Source organism: Micropterus dolomieu, linkage group LG09 (genome assembly GCF_021292245.1).
Source record: "Micropterus dolomieu isolate WLL.071019.BEF.003 ecotype Adirondacks linkage group LG09, ASM2129224v1, whole genome shotgun sequence".
Taxonomy (NCBI): Eukaryota; Metazoa; Chordata; class Actinopteri; order Centrarchiformes; family Centrarchidae; genus Micropterus; species Micropterus dolomieu.
In genome coordinates, this window is record NC_060158.1 from 2,027,378 (window position 1) to 2,050,861 (window position 23,484).

Genomic DNA, 23,484 nt, shown 5'->3' on the forward strand with positions numbered 1-23,484 from the left:
GAGAGACAGAGAGGAAAGGTGGGTAAGAAGGCTGAGAGACAGAGAGGAAAGGTGGGTAAGACGGCTGAGAGACAGAGAGGAAAGGTGGGTAAGAAGGCTGAGAGACAGAGAGGAAAGGTGTGTAAGAAGGCTGAGAGACAGAGAGGAAAGGTGGGTAAGAAGGCTGAGAGACAGAGAGGAAAGGTGGGTAAGAAGGCTGAGAGACAGAGAGGAAAGGTGGGTAAGACGGCTGAGAGACAGAGAGGAAAGGTGGGTAAGACGGCTGAGAGACAGAGAGGTGTGTTCAGGGTCTAAACAGAAGATAACTTATTGTACCGTAAGTGTCACGGTGGGTTATGCAGAAAAACAGGGACTGGACCCAAACGCAGACAGAACAGGCAGATAAGGTGTTTGACAGTAAAATGTCTTCAGCAGCTTCACCAGCTCAGCTCAGCTGTTCCTCACCCAGTTTTATTCCTCCTACACAGCTGTTTCTGTTTATGATTGTGTTTATTGATACACCTGACAATATGCCAATTTGAGACGGTTTTACACCAAAGCAGACTTAAACACCAACATACTGTATGTCAAAGCAGCCACAACAATACAGACAACAACAGCAACTAATGCATGAAATCTGCAGAGACATATAGAGGGAGAGACAGAAGAGAGAGATGGGGCCCACAACCATTTCATCATAATTTATAATAATGCAGTGCAGCAAGGATACAGACACTTCATAGTGAGAAAGAGCGTTTATAACTTGGATCTACATGTCTGTCACTGTTAACCACTGACTGTATAAAAGAAGTGGACATGGCCACTGTGACGTCACCCATTGGTTTGGTAAATGTGATATTAACTAGGATGCTAATTTTGGCTAGCAAACAACAGGCTTAAGACTTGAAACTAGCGACTGAGACCATAAACTCATCAGGAAAGTGTTTACTGAGGGAATAAATCAGCTGAGAAGTAGAAACATTTTCTCACAGACTTCTATACAATCACACTTCTTTCTGCAGTCGGTAGAGTCGCCCCCTGCTGGCGGCTAGAGAGAACGCAGGTTTAAGGGACTTGCTGTTAACAGAGCCTCCAGTCTGCAGTGGAGTTTGTACACTTCACTGATAACAGAAGTAATCACAGACCTGTAGAGTAACATTAAGGCCAACTAAGGCTGCCACTGACCAGGAGCCTGTTGTTCTCTGATCGTTGTTGATGACTCTAGGTCTTTTGTCTTCATCTTTTTAATCAACTTAACAATTTCAACATTTAGGTCTGTTGCATCTTACTCTCATTTCGGGGTTGCCCACTTTTACTTTGTTTCTTTGTGGTTTCGGTGTTTGCAGGTGATGGTGCAGTTGGTGCTGCCGGACCAAGTGTTCTTGCCGTTGTTCGTCTTGCTGTAGGTGTAGTTGGCGTTGAGGTTGTTGCAGGTGGTGCCTTGTTACCTACAGTGAGAGATACTTAATAAACCAGGACACAAAACTGCTAAATGACCACAAAAGTTGTGAAAACTTAATGTTGAGCTAGGGGAAAGGCTGTGGCCAAGTGTTCTCACGACTTAAACCAGCTGAGACAAGTTTGAAAACAGTAGAAGGTCACATCCACTTTTTGTGGTGAGTCGTCGAGCACCAGAGTTCTCACAACTGTGTCCATTACTTCCTATTTTGTAGGCCTATTTGAAGTCAGCATGCTTTCTAGTCTGTTCTGTATGTTATGAAAATATTTTCAGTATGTTTCTGCAGTTATACCTCTCAGAGCACTATTTTCTTTTCAGGAATTAAATGGTCTCAAAAAATAATTTCCTGTCTGATACCTGTGCACAAGAATAAACATTCAGGAAGGAAGAACAGTTTATACATCAGAAGTAGCAGCAACAAAGCATTCAAAAGATTTATTTATTTATTTAAAGATATTACTTCAGTTTGAGCATGATGTTAAAATTTCTTGTTACAGTATTTTTCCTGCACTGAGATGTGATCAGGCAGCAGAGATAACTTTCCAGTTTTGTAGATAAATCATGTAGTAATGAATTTTATTTCATGTTAAGTGAAAAATTACTAACCTAAAAAAATACACAGAAAAGTACAACAAAAAAGCTACAGTAACAGGAAGTAAAGGTGACAAATGAATTCTGTTCTGCCAATCTAGTGTGGCATTAAATTAATTAATTACAATCTGATTATGTGTTTTATCATTAAAGTTATATTTGTTATTTCAAATTTGTTCTTAAAGGGGTCATATGTGTTTTCTTAATGAAGTGAAAGTCTTTTTTATTGCCTGTGTGTGAACAGATTGTAACCTCACATAAAAACGATCCACTTGCCGTGTTTTTCTGTTACCTCTGACGGCCAGAATGTGGACTCGATCTCGTTTGCTGAGGTGTTGTTGCTGAGTGTACGGTACCGATTCAGCAGGCTCGGGAGCACCTTCCCGGGAAAATCCGACCCGGAGTCTTCACATAGGATTAGACTAAAAATGCCCAACTCTTAGCACAACACAGACTCCAACGCAGACTTCTCATAAGGATGAAAAACAATAACTAAGTTTTATATTCTGAAGCTCAAGTTAGATTGTGTTCGGTGCAATATTCTAGTTGTATGGCTTTCCACATTACTTCATCAGCTAATGTGATCCATATTACTATTCTGTGGACCACCAGTATTTTATCAAGGTGTTGACTGACTGCAAGAAATGACGTAACAGTACAAAGCAAATGTGGAGCGATTTAGTCTATAGTAATGTTGTAATGTGAGTAGAGTTAGCCCGGATCTGCAGCTGTTCGCTTTGAAATGTTCAATTTAGATTATTGTCATGTGCCGATGCTCGGGTACACAATTTCTCCACCGTCTTCTGTAACTTAACGCCCACATGATATATATCATGCAACTTAACGGCGCAGGACAACAACACATGGCAGACCCAACTACTACAGTAATGTTACTTTCTGCAGTCTGACTGTTTTGTTATCATCTGATACATTTAACTGAGCCTCCTGTTAAAAATACGCAAATAGTAATGTTAGTTACTGATGATACCCCTTTTATCTGACCAGAATGTGATAACTTTTGACTTCCTATTGCTGAACTACACGCCTTTAGACTGATAGTGCTGTAGCTAAATTTAAGAATAAACCCTGAGCCAAGGTTCTGCTCGAGGTTTCTGCCTCTTAAAGGAAGTTTTTCCTACAGCACTATGAAATAACTCTTGTTGTGATTTGGCGCTATATAAATAAAATAAAATTGAATGTTACTGAAAAGGGGCAGAGGAGCTTGCGCGGATGTATCATGTCGTGTAACGTTATCATGTAGCGAGCGTGGATTAGTTCAACCTCAAGCTGATGAAAACATTACTGTAACGTTACAGTGGGGAGTTTACCTGAGTTTCCAGCATGTTGTGTGAAACTGTCTCCCTGTGTGTCGGATTCTGCTCACTAATGAGTTCAAGCACGCGTACGAGCGCGCAATTTAAAACGGCACCACTAGTGACCTCTGAAAACTACATATTGCCCCTTTACAACGTTTAAAAAAAACCCCAAACATTTTACATTTGAAATGCACAATTTCATCATGTGCAATTGAAATTTAAAATTGAATAAAGATGAAACATTTAGCACAGAGACATGATTTTAAAAACAGACAGGAGAACAACTTTATTAAAGTTAGATGTTACCTGGTGGGATCACCGTCAGCTCCACAGCTGGTTCATTATTACACAGGTATCTTCCAGCGTCTGAGATGGTAACTTTGATAATGTAAAGTGACTTAAATTTATCTGCCAGTGAACCATATCGCCTGCCTGGGTCGTTGTATCTTATCTCCCGGTCACCATCAACTGTAAGTATGTTGACTTTGTTTCCATTGCTCTCTCTGCTCCACGTCACTTTACCCTCCACAGGGTGAGGACACGGCAGAGACACCGAGTTCTTCTCGAATACTTCATGATTTACTGCTGCAAAAGAAACAAAATAGTGGTTTATGGTTTGGCTGACTTATAATGTAAAAACACCAATGTAAAATTTCTTATTTATAAAATATTGAGACAAGCTTCAAGCTGGAGAACACTGCATGTACTTCATGAATTATTATAATTATTATTAATGCAATAAATGAAGTTCAACTCACTCCTGTTGAGTTTACTGATATATGGCAATTATATTGGATCCCACTTTAGCAGAAGTAAATGTAACCAATAAGCACAGGTGGAGGAAGTATTGTACTGTAAAAATACTTGTGAAAGTCCTGCATTGAAAAGTATGTAAGTGTCACGACCCCTTGCTGTGACACCTGAGTGACATCTGTTCAGGAGTGAAAGTGGTTTTGAATTCATTTCTGCTTTTGGTATGAATGTGGTGGGTTTTAGTTTTGTCCGTCTGTGTTTTCTTTTGTTTCTCTCTCATCTCTCTATTCAATTCAACTTTACTGGCATGCATGTAAAACAACAATATTGCCAAAGCTAAAAATAAATTACAAAAGAACACTTCGTTTCATACAGTTCATTAAATAAAGTAAATAAAACAGTACGCATGTGTATGTGAGTGTGGGTGTATATTAATAGACAACAAAATGCAAAAAAATAAAAAGAATCTGTATCAAATGTGAAATTGAAAAAATAATAAATGAACAATTACTAAAATAAACAATGAAAATAATATTTATGATTCTATTCTGAGTTTTCACTGGTTGTCCTCACTTCATGGCATGCAGAGACATATTTTGCTGCAATTATTTCACATTTGGGCATTTCTCCCAGTTAATAGGGGAGTTTCTGTGTGTCTGATATAAATTTGAATTCTGGGTATATTTGGGAAATGTTTGCAAAGTTCTCTTAATGTTTTATATTCAGGGCATGAGGTTAGAAAGTGCAGCTCTGTCTCTACCAGTGCTGTGAGTCTTTCCTCTTGTGGTAACCAGCTCAGTCTGGATGTTGTCAACATTTGTCTTAGTTTAGGACATTTTATTGTACTCAGGTCATTTGCCAGAGCGACTTCTCTTTTTAGGGTCAGATAACATTGGAATTTACTGTGTGTTTTGGTCGTTTCTTTCCAGTATTCAATATATTTTTATATATTTTATTTATTTTGGTGTTGCTGTCCTGAGGCTGTTGGGGACTTGTTACTGCAGAGAGCCTCAGGACCAGCTGTCTGACTCTTCTCTGGTTTCAGCACCTAGTATGTTGGGGCTTTTTGATGGTGTTGGGCCTCACAGTCTGGTAGAACAAAGAATAGGCCTTCTGCCATCCTACAGGCCTGTTGAATTCCCTAAAGCCTGGATTGGAATTATTTCAAACAAAGGACTGTAAAACAGGTGCCAAAGCCCGTTTCACACGTAGTTGTAAAATAGTGAGTCAGACACAAAAGCTGAACCACTATTGGCAGTGCTTGTAATCTAATCCTCAGGTATAAGTAGGACTGAGCACAGCCAATCTTTCCACAACTTGTGTTATCAACACAATTTTGGATCCCTATAGAAACTGTTACAGAAGATAACGTTTCCTTCCTGCAGAAGAAGATGGATAAAACTCCGTGCTTAACTGAGAAGATCACGTCCGTGCTCTACCTTCTCAACCTAGTCGACTTCACTGATTCCTGTTGCTGCCGCAGAAGAATCAGCTGTGACATTGAAACTCTTGGCATAGTCAGAACCGAGCCGAGAGAAACTCCGCCGGATTTCCTAAAAGGACTGACGCATCTACTCGGTGTTGTAATGTTCAATAAATAATAACTATCAACTAAAACAACATATCCAGAAACCAAGGCGAAGGTGGAACTTGTGGAGTAAAACAGATTAGTTAGCAAGTTAGCAGAGAGGTCTGTTCGTTCGTCCTCAGCCCAGCAGTGACCTCTCCCTAAGAATGAGAATAAAATGTTAAATACTCTACAGGGCAATTAGCCCGGGCGCCCAGAGTTACTGCAATCAGCTCTTCCTGTACAAGGAAGAGAGAAGCCACAGCCACACATGATCTCACATCTGTATTTTTAGCAAGCTGAGCTTTGCTCGCTCTCTCTCTCTCTTCGAAGACACCAAACATCCAGTCCCCACCAGATCGTACCAGAAAGCTGACAGTAATTATAATCAGGAAAAATTCCATAAAGTGTTAAAATATCCCGCGTGCCTGTTGTACAATTATATCACCTCTAATCAGTTTGATTCCTCAGCTGATGATTCTGTTGATTATTTTCTCCATTAATCGATCATTTGGTTTGTAAAGATTCTACCTTCACAGTTACCCAGAGGCCAAAGTGACACCTTTACAACACTTCTTTAATACTATTATTCAAAAGTAGAATCACCTTTTGAGAAGCTGGAACTTTGGAAAACTAGTTAGCAATTTGTTAACTGTCAGTTGATCAATTAATCAACTAGGCCTAATTGTTTCAGCTGTACTTCTATAAACTGTTTGGTAGTTTAATTTACAAAAAAACATCCTTATTTACAAGCTCTATGTAAAAAGTTCTCAAATGTAGTGTGCGTTACCTGAGAATAAATGCACTTACTTACATTCCACTGCCAATAAGAAATGTATTTTAAAGTGAGCAAGTTTAACTGATTAATTCAAAAGTTCTTACCTGCAGTGACTTTATAGCTCAGAACGAAGGCCAACAGGCAGCTGCAGATAATCGCCCTCATCTTCACACAGGCTGAAATGACTCTGTACACAGAATAATGTCTCACCTCAGCTTATCGAGGCTGAAAACAGGAACTGTGTGGTTACATATGTTAGTTTCTTAAACAGAAACTTTCATTAAGAACAACATTTGGGCCTGGATCATAATTTCAGCTCCAATTCATCCCAAAGGTAATGGATAAGGTCAGAGCTCTGTGCAGGCCAGTCAAGTTCTTCCACATCCAACTGGGAAAACCATTTCTATATGCAGCTGGCTTTGTGGACAGAGTGCTGCCATACTGAAACAGAAAAAGGCCAACCACAAACTGTTTTGAACTTTTGTCTATAATTGTTTTTGTAGCATCAAGATTTCCCTTAACAAAGACCATACCATGAACAGTTTTAGGACAGGTTTGTCCCCAGTACATTTGTCCATATAGCATATGTCAAGTATAAAGTATAGGAATAAATAAAGTATAGTAGATGTTTCTCACTCTTCTGCTCTGATTTCTACATTATTAGAATATGTTACTGTGAATTCAAAGAAGCTACACCTAGTCAACTCAGACACTGGACCACAATTACCAGAAACAAATAATGAAAAAAATACTTTTCAATAATAAATGACACAGTATTACTTATTACTTTTGCTACTTGAGGGCGACCATCCCAAACAGTTCAAATAAATACTCTTTTCACACCTGATAACTAATACTTTTCTATTCCATGAATTAGCCTGGGAATAAATCCTGTAAAAACATAATAGTTTTATAGTCTTGTACTGTTTGTGTCTCACAGTCTGATGTCTCTTCTTTCTCCATTGTTGTCCAGAAAGTATTAAAACCACATCAGTGAACCTCGCTGCTGCACTGAGTCACATGTTCCTTCATCACCATGAACACACACTGTAGTTTATTCTGACTCAGTCCACATCCTCCGTCCTGCTGCCCCAAATACTCACTAGAGCACCACATGTGGATTCACCCACCACTGAGTTTTAGTATTTTTGTGCCCTTTTAGTGTTTCCACAGTGTTTCCTTGGTTAACCAGGGCGGAGGGATTTGTCTTGATAGTTCCTTGGAAGTTGGTGCCACAACAGTACCAGGATGGAGATATCCACTTCGAGAATGATCACGACAATGAATAACTCTCTCAACATACATATGGCATCTAACTTTTGTATGAAGTCCGGCTTCAACAAATTAAATTTAAACTCTACATCGTTCACCACCTCGGTGTTTTAGTGTTTACTCTGCTCATCGTGCTTTACCCTTCAGTTCTCTTGTCCCTGCACACTCACCCAAATATACTTTGACCGTTAATATCCCTGAGCGGGCTCTCCCAAGTAAAGCCTATATGTGGGAAACACTGCTGCTAGAAAGAATTGGCTCAAAGAGCAGTTTCATTTATTTCCGCTGCTCTCACCAACACACTTGTGTGTTTTGACAATATGGAGTCGAGTGAATCTTTTATCACAAACACTGCAGCTAAATGGTTTCTCCCCTGTGTGAACAGGCAAGTGCTGTCTCAGAGTTGCATGTAGTGTGAATCTTTTGCCACAAACTGAACAACTAAATGGTTTCTCCCCCGTGTGGACTTTCAAGTGTTGTCTCAGATTCCCCTTTTGTGTAAACTTTTTACCACAAACTGAACAGCTAAATGGTTTCTCCCCCGTGTGGACGGTCAAGTGTCGTCTCAGAGTTTCATGTAGTGAAAATGTTTTACTACAAACCGAACAACTATATATTTTCTCCCCCGTGTGGACAGTCAAGTGTCGTCTCAGAGTCCCCTGTAGTGCAAATCTTTTAGGACAAACTGAACAACTAAATGGTTTCTCCCCCGTGTGCACATTCAAGTGTCGTCTCAGATGTCCCTTTCGTTTGAATCTTTGACCACAAACTGAACAACCAAATGGTTTCTCCCCTCTCTGGACAGGTTCCCTGGTCTCCTCCCAATCACAACTATCATCAGTCTCAGGTTCAGAGGGGAGTGAAGTCTGGCCATGAGTAGTTGGTTGTAAAGGACTATCTGGATTAAAGTTCCAGGCTGGTTCTGGTCCTCCACAGTCCTCTCCATCAGCTTCTGTTTCCAAATGCTCTGCATCTCTGTTCTCTTCAGTTTGGCTTTGATGAAGCTGTGAGGATTCAGGTTTCTCTTCATCATCTTCTTCACTCTTCACAGGGACAGGAGTGAATGGGAACTTGGTGATATCAGCCTCCTCCAGTCCTGGAAGCTGCTCTCCCTCCTGACTGGTCCAGAGTTCCTCCTGTTCCTCTTTAATGTGTGGCGGCTCTGGTGGGTCCTCCTGGTCCAGCCTGGGGCTCCACTGCTGCTGCTGCTCAGGGGGAACCTCTTCTTTACTCACCAACAGCTGCTGGACGCCTGTGAATAAGGAAATACATGTATGTTTTAGGAAAAAAAAGTTAAAGTTGATAGAATGGAAGTTAATCATGCATTTAGAAACTGATCCTCCATCCAAATAACAAATATGTATTTATAGTCAAATGTGCATTTTTCTTCTCTACACAAGAAACTGACTGTGCTCACTAAGAACAGGCCATTTTAACAGTTTCTATGTCTTTACCATAAAGCAAAACAAAATGGGCTGATTGTGGACTACAGGAAGTGACAGACAGAAGGACACACCCCTATCACCATCAATGGGACTTCAGTTGAGAGTCAGCAGCTCCAGTTTCTTCAGGTTCCCCATCAGCAAGCGGACCTGGACTTGCCTCACCGACACCGTCTCAAAGACCCAGTTCAGACTGCAGGCCAATGTGACTCAGATCTGAGTGTGAACAGCTGAAGTCACATGGAATCTGAAATCCAGTTCGGATTGAGCCACTTTCATATAGTGGTCCAAATCAGATACAGGTTAGATATTCTTAAATGCGACCTCAGTCTGGACAGTCAGATCAGAACTCGTGCTACTTTGATGTCACTCTAGACTGACCGTCGTCACAACTCTGTGGAAGTGCCAGCCACAATGAATGAAAAAGCCCCACAAGGAGCGATAATTCAAAAATGTTACTCCTTTCTTCCAGTGAACCTTTAAAATGTTCCACCAAATGCTATAATTTAGCTTTTCACAGTGTTATTGTGCAGAAATTGAAAACACAGGTCAACATCCCGTTGTGGTGGAAACTGAACACATCACAAAGCTGCCATTCATGGAGAACCTCTACACCCAGCAGTGCAGGAAGAAACGTCAACAGGATCAAAGATGTGGCTGGCCAGGATTAAAGAAATTCCCCAAATTCAATTCTTCTTGATTTGAATGATCCAATATTGATTAATAAAATTCAGACATTGATCTTTTAATATATGCCTTTTCCTGTGGATGCGTGAAGCTTGAGTCTCAAGTGGCCACCCTTTGGTTGTTCGAACAACGAGATCTGGCCACAAAAACATGTCCAGGGTTTCTCCACTGAAGGCAAAGACAAGCATAAAGGCAGCTGTCTGGATTGCATTTTGGATATTAAGGCTACAAGACAGAGAAGAGCCGGATAAAAGAAAAGCAAGATGTGCAAAATGGAGGTGAAATATTTTGGAAATATGAACAAATTTCCGAAACCATTTAACTAGACATCAACCAGATACACAATCTGCAAAAAAGTCCCAAATCTGATCTTAGAATCAACCATGCCGGACTTGGAAGCAGCACAGCTGCCTCAGGAGGAGGTGGGCTTACGACCTCAGGCCAGCAGCGACAGTCGGGAGTCTCCGAGGCCTTTGCGAGAGGAGCTAAGTACCAACGTAACAGCCATCAGCAGCGAGCACTTACTGACAGCGTAACTCGCTATTTGGTTGAAGAAATGGTGCCATTCCACACCGTTGAGAAAGCAGCGTTCAAAGCCGTGCTACAGGCTTTTGATAAGCAGTTCTTCCCGACCGAAAGTACTTTTCTCAAACAGCGATCCCTGACGTGTATCTGACAGTGAAGGACGGCAAATACGGGACTTGAAGGACGTTGATCATTTCTCTGTGACAACAGATATGTGGTCAAGTGTAACCATGATGCCATACATGAGCCTGGCCATACACTATCTCAGCGCAAATGGGAAAATCCAAGAGGGGTCCCTGGACGAGAGGAAACTGGCCTGGATTACCACAGACAACAGGCCAAATATTGTGGCAGCGGTGCGAAAGCTTGGCTGGCAATGGCTAAGCTGCTTTGGCCATAATCTGCATTTAGCTGTGTACCAACCAACCAATGTAATGAAGACAGAAAAGGCCCGAGCCATGGGTTTGTGCAGAAAGTTGGTGACTGGCAAAAGAAGAGAAACCTGCAGAAAGAACAATATGAGCTTAACGTGCCCCAACATTGCTTAGTTCTGGTGAGTTGTGCTAAACTTCCATTCCAATTTCTTTAGACATTGACATTTCCATTTTTATAGGAGTGGCTAAACATAGGCTACCTTACTGACTTACTAATCTAACTGTGCCTGCAGCCAGGTATGCATGTTGTTATTCTATTATAACAGTAATATAACAAGTTTGTTGGCAGATTTGTTTTTAATGTCACAGCATCCTAAGGTAGTAATGGCTTGAACAGGTAACAGTCCGTGGATGTTTTAAAAACGCGCTCATTCAAACGCAACTTTATTGTACAAAAATGTGTAACAAATGACGACAAAAACGGTTCCATAATTCATAGTAAACTCAAAAGATTATGAAAAAACAACAAAGTTGAAGTCCTGAATAGGCCTAATGATAAAGTGGTCAAAATATGCTCGACTGACTCACTAGCAGCCATAACTAGGTCAGTATACGGATGCCATTCAGTCACCTGTGTTTAAAATAAATATTATTTTACATGTTTATTATGTTAATAATTTAAAAAGCGAATACGAAACGAAACGGCCCAAGGGGCCAATCAGTGCTCTGAATTTCTGCTGCCCATTTTAATGATAAAGATACTTTATTGATGCCACACTGGTAAAACACCACAACAGATGGAATATACGTTAAATAAAAAGAGCTATATCCAATATGCAGATGTGTGAGCATTGTACTGATCGCGAAATGGAGGTAGTGGCACGAAGTAGAAATAAATAAATATGATTGCACAGGACAAAAAATGGTAGTTGCACGTGCCTCAAAGAGTGGACTGACTGTGACTCTTGCTGCAAAGAAATATGTATAGCTGCAAAAATTATAGAGCATCCACATGAAGGCCGAAAGAAAAAACAACCGGCAGTACATGCTGATTCACATGGCCCAGTGGTTGCAGCCTACAACGAGTTGTGCACTTATTGTACCGACTCGTTCAGTTAACTGCCAAAGCGCTGTGATTGGTTGCTTTATCACGGTTGTAACAAAAAATCCTTACCGAAATCACGGCCTCTAGACGTTTCCTATAGCCTGTGATGAGTGTCTGGATTCTGAATGAAAGTATTTTGGACCATTCCTCCTTGCAAAACATCTCAGTTAGGTTTGACGGTTGCTGAGCGTGGACCGCCCGCTTCAAATCTCCCCACAGATTTTCAGTGATATTCAGGTCTGGGGAACGTTGTACTTGTTCCTCTGCATAAACGCCAGAGTAGATTTTGAGCAGAGTTTTGGCTCGTTGTCGTGAAATATCCAGCCCCGGCGTAATTTCAACTTTGTGACTGATTCCTCTACATTATTCTCAAGTATCTGCTGATACTGAGTGGAATCCATGCGACCCTCAACTGCTGGCAGGAAGCTGGCTTGTCCAAATGTGCGTTAGCAGACCTGGTCTGTTTGTGACGTGTGTGCAGAAAAGGCTTCTTCCGCATCACCCTCCCGTACAGCTTCTCCTTGTGTAAAGTGTGCTGGATTGTTGAACGATGCACAGTGACACCATCAGCAGCAAGATGATGTTGTAGGTCTGTGGACTGTTTTTGCCTCTCCGATATTTTACTTAACTAGAACTGTGCCTGTGGTCTTCCGTTTCCTCACTATGTTCCTCACAGTGGACGCTGACAGCTGGCTTTTTGTAGCCTTCCCCTAAACCGTAATGTTGAACGATCTTTGTTTTCAGGTCATTTGAGAGTTGTTTTGAGGCCCCCATGTTGCCACTCTTCAGAGGACAGTCAAAGAGAACAACAACTTGCAACTGGCCGCCTTAAATAACTTTTCTCATGATTGGGTGCACCTGTTTATGAAGTTCAAGGCTTAATGAGCTCAAACCAAACCAATTGTGTGTTCCAATTAATCAGTGCTAGGTAATTACACGTATTCAAATCAACAAAATGACAAGGGGGCCCAAATTTATGCACCTGTCTTCTTTCGTTTTGATGCATATTGCACATTTTCTGTTCATCTAATAACCCTCATTTCACTACTGAAATATTTCTGTCTTTCAGTTATTTGATAGCTCAAAATGGAATTGCTGATCCAAACACCCGATTATTTATAAATGAAAATCATGGAAATTGTCAGGGGTGCCTAAACTTTTGCATACGACTGTAAAGCAGATAAATTCGGTGTACTCTATTGATCAACCTTGGGACCCCAGCGACCTGAAAGAACTGTTAAATCTGAAGAAAAAAGGCTTTCAGGTTGGGTGACAAGGGCAAAGCAAAAGGAAATACAGCGGGAATTGAAGTTGAAAATTAATGAGGGGAAGCAAACCCACAGACATAAACTGGAGCAGCAGCTGGAGCAGCAGCTGGAGCAGGTCTGGTCTGGCATCAGTAAGGTCACTGCTTGTTGAAGACCAGGACCTCACTGATGGGCTAATTATGTTTTTAAAAGATTTGATTATCTGTATAATGATCACCTGAGGCTCAATATCTCAAAGACCAAAGAAATGGTCAGTGATTTGAGGAGGAAGAGGCCGGATTCAGTCTCTTTAACTTGACTAGTCTTGCAGATAGACGACTGTGGTAACAAATCTAATTTCCTGTGAAGGAGCACTAAAGTATCTACCTTACAGACCAACACCAAACACGAATCTAATCCTCGCGGGGGTTTTATCGCCGTTTTCTCGCACATAAACAGAAAATATGTAACAGCGGAATGTTACGTTACCATGACAGCAGCGGGGCAGAAATTACTTTTACCATGAAGGCGATGTAGAAATAATTATAAGTTGTAACGGACTACGTGTCCTCGTGCTGATAACGTGCCGTGCTCGTGTGGAGACAGGAAGTAAACAGGATTTGCGGTGCTGCCGTCAGCGCTCCGGGATACTTTCGCTTCAGGTGTTCGTGAAGAGCTGCTGAGCTGCTATTTCCATCTCACAGAGCTCACGGAGCAGCATGTCGTTGAGTGTCTGTCTAAAATCAAGGGGGTAAGCCACAGTTGAAAGACTGAAGCCGACCAAAGCCTGCGTGGAAGGATCCATGTAGGCCCAAAAAATGACGTCAAAACCCTGTGACATCCCGTCGCACATGAGAGATGCAGCTACTGAGTTTCTGCCGTTGTTCTACGTCATTACACCACAATTATGCTGAGCGATCATGCGCAGCAGACGCTGGTGCCAACAGGAAGTGGCCCTGAAGTAGCATTTTATTGGTCCAAAACTGGCTTCACTGCTCTCCATTTAAATCTGCGGGGTGGCTTCGTCCAGTAATATTCTGTCTATTATGTCTAAAATACTCCCAAATAGGGCTGGACGATACGGCCAAAAATGTTATCACAATAAAAATGTTCATATCTTTCGATATCAATAATTATCACGATAAAGTATCAAATTGTTATTTCTTTTGAGTTTAAAGGCTGATTTTTGCTCCTCAGTGAAAGTTGAAGACACCTGATGGTTAATTGTGGTTTAAACTCTTCTTTATGGTCAGAACTAGACAAACATGTGATTCCAGACAGTGGATCACTTCACAAATCTGAGGGAGAACATTCAAAACAATTTTGATAAAATCTTTTTCAACAAATATGCAAGAGTAAAATTAAGTAAAAGCTTTTTTTTCCTCAATAAAATAAACATCTTAATAAAAAATTCAGTCCTAATTCGTGTGTGATTCAAGCGAATCAAATCAAACATTTATTGATTATTTGTTATATTGTTATTGAAAAAAGTTATATTGTGATAATTATTGTTTTATTGTCCAGCCCAACTCCCAAACTTTAGTCGGTTGAAGGCGCGGTCTTGTAGCTGGAGCTTGTCCGGGGGAATCCCTGCTAACGGATGCAGCGACGCTTCGACGCATGTAATGCGAGTCGACGTATTTACGTAATCGACTATGTCGAAGAATGGCCTCAGCCCTAGAATAAACACAACCTGCAATTAATACAGCTGCATGAAGCCAAAGTAAACATTTTTCCCTGATTTAATTGCAATAAACAGATTAAACTGATGATGAAATAACTACATCATGTTATGCTTTGTCATGTCTGTCAGCAGGACAGAAGAACTCAAGATGCTCATGATGAAGAGTCTGAATCACAGGGAAATCTTAGCTCGTGCTAACCGCCTTCACTTTTCAGCAGTTGTGGAAACAACAGAGAGACTTATTACCGGACACACTTTGACCTACACTCTTCATTTACTGCCGGACTGATAAAATACTCACTTCCTAAAACTTCCTGCTCTTATAACAGCTCCTGTCACGAAGATGTTCTTTGGAGGATGAGGAGAGGAAAAGCGCTAAGTGATGCCGTGCTGGCAAAGTGTGCGAGTGAAAATCATTAGTTAAGCACTGATTTTAATGATCGTGAAATTTAAGTAGCGGCGATGCGCTGAATATAGGGAACACGCCTCTGTTATGTGCACTCCGCAGACTATCTGAGGTCCACCTTTTAATGTCTGTCAACATCACGTTTTCAATTAACATTTAGATAATCAGTTTTTGACATTTGTAAATTGAAAGAAACATCCCATCTTTGATTGTTGGGAATATTTACAGTACAGATACAGATTCTCCTCTTTCTAATGAACGGATACAGAGATGCTGCATTAAGGTGATGGCTGTACGCTCTCAACAGAGGTTCAAACTGCCGGACATCATCTTCAATGTGACAACAGGATAACCGCCTTCACTTTTCCAGCAGCTGGTGAAAAACAAACTCTGACAGACTCTGCACATTTACTGCCAAACCTCCCTGCTCACCTTCACCTGCCGCTTATCGCCGTCTGAGACAACAAGACAAGACAAGAGAAGCGTCTCTGTCTGGGAGTTTTTCGGGTTCATTCCCGATTGAGGAAGGTGAGTCAGGCCAACAAGACAAAGCTGTGTGCATTTCATCTCCGTTCAGCCAGCTGATGAGTCTGTGTCCTCCACAAAGAGTCTCTGGAAGAAGGCGCTTATTTATAACTTGTCTACATTGACTAGCAGCTTATTAGACACACGGGCCTGCAGGCTACATACATGCTACAGTCACTTCAGCACCAGCAGCTCAGCTTTAACATTTAGTTTTTACACAAACACTCATTTTTACTTACTTGTGGTTTTGTTTTCATACATTTCGCCTGAGCTTTGTTGGAGGAAGCAGAGAACTGTGACTGCTTCACTGCTCTTTCAGTGGCAGCAGGCTTGCAGTGAGAATAAGCAGTAAAGAGGACAAACCTGCTCTGTGTAACCGGACTTCAGGCTGGAAAACAGCGTCCAGTAGTTTCCTGTGTCTCTGGTTCTCCTCTTTGGAACGACAGAGTTCCTCCTCGTACTCTGATATCGTTCTTTCAAACAGCCCAAATATCTCTTCAGCAGCCGCAGTTAGTCGCTGGTTGATAAAACCTCTCAGCATCTGGACTTTAGACATTTTAAACAAATGAAAAACACAGTTTGGACTCAGAGTTCCTCCAACCAGCGCTGTGTGGCCGAGTTCCGTCTATTTCCAGCTAGCAAGCTAAGCTAACTTCAGTTAGCATTCGTGGCTAACAGGAGATGAAAGGTGAAACCAAAGTTTCCACTTTAACACGTTTATCCTCCACCTACACACGAGCGGTTCACTCTGTTTGTATCTTATAGTGTTTTATCTTACGTGAAAGGCAACAGAAAATGTTTAGCGTGTTAGCCTCGGTAAGAAAGATTACTTCCGGTACCACGTCTTCTTCTTCTTCTGCTGTTTTAGGTGGACTGTAACTTTTGGGTGAATTACCGCCACCTACCGTACCGCAGTGTGTAGAACAGGATCTAATTTAAATCACTCTGTAGTAATAAAATACAATAAATAAAATAAAACATATATTAAGAAATCTATTCCCCCTCTCTGAGTTTCCCATCTGCACTGTACCCCTCATAATATTTGACACAGCGCATTATTACATTTTCAGCTACATTACAGTGCACATATACTTGTTAATTTACGTTTCCCAACATATATATTATAAATCTTATTTTAACTTATCGCAATCAATCGTTTTCTTTTTTGATCGGTGGGATCTTGTGGCTGGGCGGTCCGGTGGATAGCGCTGTGGCCTCGCAGCAAGAAGGTTGCCAGCCTTTCCCCTTGTGGAGTTTGCATGTTCTCCTCCCACAGTCCAAAGACATGCGGCCCACGTTGATTGGTGGCTCTAAATTGTCCTTGGTGTGAGTGTGACTGGCTGTTTGTCTGTGTGGCCCTGCGATGGATTGGCGACCTGTCCAGGGTGTACCCCGCCTTGATCACCCAACGTCCAGCCCCCCGCGACCATGTACGCAGGATAAGAGGTTGACGATGGATGGGATCTTGTAGCTATCCCATCTGCAAATTTATTTCCTTTTAATCCCACGTGTGCAGGACACAATTCCAAATAAACACTGAAAAACGTCAAACATTAGATCTTCTCTGATTCACCTCATAGTCTGTAAACTTAACAGAACTGCTGCAGAGTCAACACACAGCTCCACCCTCTCTCGCCTCACTTCTTCCACCCATTGAAGATAAACGGCCGCTGCCATCATCTCAGCTGTACATATCGATAATTTATCTGTATATTTCAGTTCACTAAATTAATTTGAAAGTGTGGGACGTCGTCTCCTTATCCTACGTGATCATTTTGATCTTTTTTGAGCCATCAGCGATCATATAAATTATTTCTTATTTAGCGGTTTGCACAGTGTGCTATTTCACTTTCCACCCAATCAGTCTTCAGTTCCATGATGATAATATCAACTTTAGCCTCTGAAGAAGTGCATGGGACTATAAAGGTCAGCGATAAAACAGGGGAAAAGGCCATGAAGAGCTTTAAAAGTAATTAATGTCTCTACACATGTAAATATTATTTCATATCATGCACAAACCTGGCACACTGCACATATTTGTTGTTAATTGTTAATCTTTGTTGATGTATATTTTTATGTTGTCAATTTATATATTTATGTACACAATAATCTCTTCTGTTGCAATATGTCTGCACAACACAAACCTGGAATAATGCTATTTTTTTCCGCATGTTTCTCTGCAAATAGTTGCATTATTTTTCTCTATTCTTTTTATTATTCTTATATAACTTGCATTGTCTAAAGCATATTTATATATTTTTAGATTTATTTATGATGTATGTTTGTCTACGTGTAACACCTCATCACCACAGCAAATTCCTCATTTGTGTAAAACACTACTTGTCAATAAAGCTCCTTCTGATTCTGATTAATAAAATATATTAATTAAAAGTATATTATAAAACATACTGGGAGCCAGTGCAATGAAGCTAGAAGTTCTCGACAGCCTGGAGCCAATCATTAGATTTTTGGGACAAGCAAGTAAAAGGGCTGTTGCAGTAAACCAGGCGTGATGAAATAAACACATGTAAAATTGTCTCAGTGTAACATTGATCGATATTTTTGATATATTACCAACATGGTAAAAACATTATTGTGCAAGCTTTGTGGTGTGCTGCTCGAAACTTAAATTACTATAAAACTAGACGCCAAGATTCTTTACAGCAGGTTCGGTGTGAGCCACCAGGGATCCGGCAGACGCCAGTATTTGACCCGGTATCTGTTTTGTCTGAGTTCTCTCTCTGGAGGCCTCAGTCTCCGTATTCTGCTCAATGTTTCTGCCTCTGAAAAGGAACTTTTTTTCCTTGCTTGTGTTGCCAAGTGCCTGCTAATGGTGGGAATTGTTGGGTCTCTCTAAATAATATTATTGGCGCTATGTAAATAAAATTGAATAGACAATAAAAATGAATGAGTCTGTTTGATCCACATTTTCATCTTCAGTTATTGCCACCGTCATTTTGTCCCGTCAGTTTACAGCTGAATAATTATATTTAAAATCAAATCTAACATACAAGAAGGATTCCAGCACTTTATCGTTCATTAAGGAAATGTAAGTCTGATGAATGAGCTACACTGAATAAAATGTAAGAGTGTTGTTTCTTTCTTCACTCCTGTTTTTTTAAGGTAATTGTCATGGTCTGCGTTGGGATGTCTTCATATTTCCAGTGCCCCTGGACTAAAATGGAGCATCTGCTCTTTGTTTACCCGTTGCCCTTTGTTCCCCACACACGCGCTTCCAAGCTGTTCTGGAACCAGCTGATCAGAATAAAAATAAAGCAGGTTTAATCGACTCAGACTTCAATCTTTATTCCAAAAATCCAATGTTTACGTAACGAAACATCTGGCTCATCCCACACTGCCATTTTACAAAACATGCATATATTTAGAAAGTGTTTTGTTTAAAATAAGAGATTTCAGCTGAGCGGTGCACTGAAAGGAACATACCCACATTTTATCCTGATAAAGAGCTTTTCTTCTCATCTCCAAGTTTGTGCACCATCTATCCTGATTGGTTACACGTCGTAAATATTAGCCTATAAAGACTTTGCTCCGGTGAGCAGGTGATTGGCCAAAATATATTATTAAGATTCTGCTGGTATGCTGGTAATTGTTGCTGTAGAGAGTCAGCTAACTGCTGCTAACTAGCTGCCAGTGGGGCAACAAAACTGCACTCAGCTGCCTCCCAGTGAAGACGACACGAACAGGGCCGAACACAGGCTCATTAGCTGACTCAGCCCTGGGGGTGACAAGAGCAAAACCGGCAAGAAAACCACCTCCGTCGGTCTCGGAGGATGTGCTCGGTCCCGGATCCTGCTGCTGTTCAGTCACTGAGAGCTGGAACCAGTCCGCACAGAGTCTGCATGACTGTGTGGGGGCAAAACCACATTCAATTACTGGCTACATGCCAATCAAAATCTGTGACAGATCCCTCCTTAACTGTGTGTTTTTACAGGAAACACAAACAGCAAATAGCACTCTGTGCTTAAAGTAATTCCTATGTGTAATCCACGTTTTTTTCTGTATTGTAACGGAATACAGTTACTTTATTTGTATCCTGATTACGTATCGCGTTACATGTAATCCGTTACTCCCCAACCCTGGAAGTCAGACACAAAACGGCATAGGGAATCCGGTCAAAATAAAACACCCTTTGCAGACTCCCAATCGTACATCAACAAACGCTCTTATTCTGAAATTCTCCAAGAGGATCTGTAACGTTGGCCCGCAGCACAGCCTGTGTCAGTTCAGCTGGCGCCATTATCCCACGTTTTCCTCTAGTTTCGTTTGATGCTCTGATTGGTGAGTAGGACCGTAACAGGAGACGCATGGCGCTTGTGATTGGCGAGCAGATCTTTCACACAAGGATGAGAACAGAATGACTTAGTCACTGCACGACTGTTGGCTCAGATGTATAATTAACCTACATTTTAATCGCCGTCTTCACGATTAGGTAATCGCATTCTTTCAAATCGCATTATCGATTTGAAATCAATTAATCGTTCAGCGCTAGTATTTATTATTACGTCGTTCTTTAGATAGTGATGGTAAAACAATTCCACCTGCATACAAAATACTTCCACACATGATCTCACAATTCAAAGCTTCGATTTATTTGGCCGAATCATTTATATAAATGGCAAACAACATGGGGGATAAAGCATGACATCGTTTCACCCCCGATGAAGTTGAGAATCAGTTTGTGTAATACTCATGTCATTTTACACACTCTGTGGGATTATTTAACTCTGTTTAGTCTTATAGACTCTTTTCACCCCACATTCATTAAGTCTATATCAATAAAACATGCATATGTTGGTTTTTGCTAATTCTATCCATTGTAATCACAGGCGATACAAAGATATGTTTAAGACTTGAAGAGATTTACTCTTCTCTCGTTATAGAGTACATTGTGTAGACTGTGCTCATTAGGCGGATCTCTAATTTAATGGCATTCTTGGGTCCTCACGGTGGGCTTTTTTCGTATTGCGTTAGATTTAAGATTATGATTTAAACCAAATAGATGATATTTTGCCAGACTTAAAGCATTTTAAAATTATTAGTTCAAAATGTCGAATAGTGTGGGCCATTTTAATCTCTTTCCAATAAAATATTAGACAATTGAAAGCCTCATTATAAACATGTCTGGACACAGATTTGGTGACAATATTGTATATTTTAGATAGACTGATAGTATCAAGCACAAACACGTCCAAACTATTATTTCTGATTCTGAAACAGAAATAGTACAAAACTACAACTCGCTCTGTGAAAGAATGTATCCTGGAGTTCAGGTAAAGTTGATCGGAGGCTTCATCAGTCAGAGTTACACAAATCAAGTGGGGATCTTTTTTGCACAAAATTCCCTCTTTCTGTTTCACCAGACCTTTTCCTTGCTGAGCCGGGGCGGATGGATATGTCTTGGTAGTCAATTGGAGGCTTGGTGCCACAACACAAGTCCCAGGATGAAGAAACCCACTTGGAGAATGATTACAGCAACAAATAACTCTCTACATATGGCATGGAGTATTGTACAAAGATCCACTTGAAAAATCTGAACCCCTCCTTTTAAGGCAACTGGGTAAATCCACAACTCAGCTGTTGAATTGTGTCCAATCAAAGTTTGTCCAAAGACTAACACACAACTGCACATCAATGATTACATACCAAGAAAACAAAATACCAAAAAGCACAGCGCACAGGAAACAAATAAATTATTTTGACTGAAAGAAAAACAGAATTGAATGACCATGTGCTGATCACTGTTAAGAGTCCTGCCCTCAGTGCTTCAATCCCACTGGAAAAACACCTCAACAGACAGCTTCATTTATTCCACTGTTCTCACCGACACACTTGTGTGTTTTGAGTTTATCGAGCCGAGTGAATCTTTTATCACATACACTGCAACTGAACGGTTTCTCCCCTGTGTGGAATTTTAAGTGCTGTCTCTGATTATCCTTTCGTGCAAATGTTTTACCACAAATTGAACAACTAAATGGTTTCTCCCCCGTGTGGAGCGTCAAGTGTCGACTAAGAGCTCCCTTTCGTGCAAACGTTTTACCACAAATTGAACAAGTAAACGGTTTCTCCCCTGTGTGGAGAGTCAAGTGTTGACTCAGACTTCCCTTTTGTGCAAATTGTTTACCACAAACTGAACAACAAAATCGTTTCTCCCCTGTGTGGACGTTCAAGTGTTGCCTCAGATTTCCCTTTAGTGCGAATATTTTACCACAAACTGAACAACTGAACGGTTTCTCCCCAGTGTGGAGGATCACGTGCTGACTCAAAGTTGCTCTTTGAGTAAATCCTTTACCACAAACTGAACAACTAAATGGTTTCTCTTCTAAATGGAACTTCAAGTGCTGTCTCTGATTATCCTTTCGTGCAAATGTTTTACCACAAACTGGACAACTAAATGGTTTCACCCCTGTGTGGAGAGTCAAGTGTTGAGTCAGAGATGCCTTTTTAGCAAATTGTTTACCACAAATTGAACAACTAAATGGTTTCTCCCCTCTGTGGACTGTCAAGTGTTGTCTGAGATTTCCCTTTATTGAGAATTGTTTACCACAAACTGAACAGCTAAATGGTTTCTCCCCTGTGTGCATTCTCATGTGTGTCTCAAGATCTGCTCTCCATTTAAATGTTTTTTTACAAACTGAGCAGCAGAAATGTTTTCCTTCCAAATTAAATCTCATATGAGTCATTAAAGATTTTTTCATGAGGTATCTTTTACCACAAACTGAGTAACTAAATTGGTTCACTCCTGTTTCGGTTGTTTTGTGTTTCTGCAGATCTTCATTGTGGCCAAAGCTTGTAGCACAGTCAGAGTTCAAATGATCTGCATCTCTGTTCTCTTCAGTTTGGCTTTGATGAAGCTGTGAGGACTGAGGTTTCTCATCATCATCTTCTTCACTCTTCACAGGGACAAGAGTGAATGGGAACTTGGTGAGATCAGCCTCGTCCAGTCCTGGAAGCTGCTCTCTCTCCTGACTGGTCCAGAGCTCCTCCTGTTCCTCTTTAATGTGTGGCGGCTCTGGTGGGTCCTTCTGGTCCAGCCTGTGGCTCCACTGCTGCTGCTGCTCAGGGGGAACCTCTTCTTTACTCACCAACAGCTGCTGGACGCCTGTGAATAATGAAATACAGGCACATGTTAGGAAACAGTAATTTCCAGGTAACACTGTAACCACTGCTTCCACTACTTTATCAAACATGGGGAGAAACTGCACATTTTTTATAATATATTTGAAAGTCATTCAAACTATAAGAAACTACAGCATATTGTGTGCTTTGAGTTTCAGAAGTGAAGATACGTACACTCACCTAAAGGATTATTAGTAACACCTGTTCAATTTCTCATTAATGCAATTATATAATCAACCAATCACATGGCAGTTGCTTCAATGCATTTAGGGGTGTGGTCCTGGTCAAGACAATCTCCTGAACTCCAAACTGAATGTCAGAATGGGAAAGAAAGGTGATTTAAGCAATTTTGAGCGTGGCATGGTTGTTGGTGCCAGACGGGCCGGTCTGAGTATTTCACAATCTGCTCAGTTACTGGGATTTTCACGCACAACCATTTCTAGGGTTTACAAAGAATGGTGTGAAAAGGGAAAAACATCCAGTATGCGGCAGTCCTGTGGGCGAAAATGCCTCGTTGATGCTAGAGGTCAGAGGAGAATGGGCCGACTGATTCAAGCTGATAGAAGAGCAACTTTGACTGAAATAACCACTCGTTACAACCGAGGTATGCGGCAAAGCATTTGTGAAGCCACAACAC

The 23,484-nt window shown here is 41.0% G+C and overlaps 2 protein-coding genes across 2 annotated transcripts in view; both read right to left on the bottom strand.

Moving 5' to 3' along the window:
• Positions 1–6,912: 6,912 nt before the first annotated feature.
• On the bottom strand, positions 6,913–16,614 carry LOC123976577 (zinc finger protein 771-like). The gene is made up of 2 exons (XM_046058870.1): positions 16,074–16,614; positions 6,913–8,967 (listed from the first exon to the last, which is right to left on the bottom strand). Exons 1-2 carry the CDS (start codon positions 16,264–16,266, stop codon positions 7,988–7,990), a joined length of 1,173 nt encoding a protein of 390 aa, XP_045914826.1. The 5' UTR covers positions 16,267–16,614; the 3' UTR covers positions 6,913–7,987.
• A 3,684-nt stretch (positions 16,615–20,298) lies between these two features.
• The window catches only part of LOC123976567 (gastrula zinc finger protein XlCGF57.1-like), a 9,509-nt gene continuing 6,323 nt past the window's right edge, over positions 20,299–23,484 (bottom strand). The window contains exon 2 of the mRNA XM_046058846.1: positions 20,299–22,830. Coding sequence (XP_045914802.1) covers positions 21,518–22,830 — 1,313 coding nt within the window. The 3' untranslated portion in view covers positions 20,299–21,517. The remainder of the gene's footprint in view (positions 22,831–23,484) is intronic.

Excerpts from the sequence above, each read along its gene's own strand:
- LOC123976577 (XM_046058870.1), bottom strand. The coding sequence starts at position 16,266 with ATGTCTAAAGTCCAGATGCTGAGAGGTTTTATCAACCAGCGACTAACT. Across the intron at positions 8,968-16,073 it reads AGTCCGGTTACACAGAGCAG|GCGTCCAGCAGCTGTTGGTG; the intron begins GTTTGTCCTCTT and ends CCTTATTCACAG.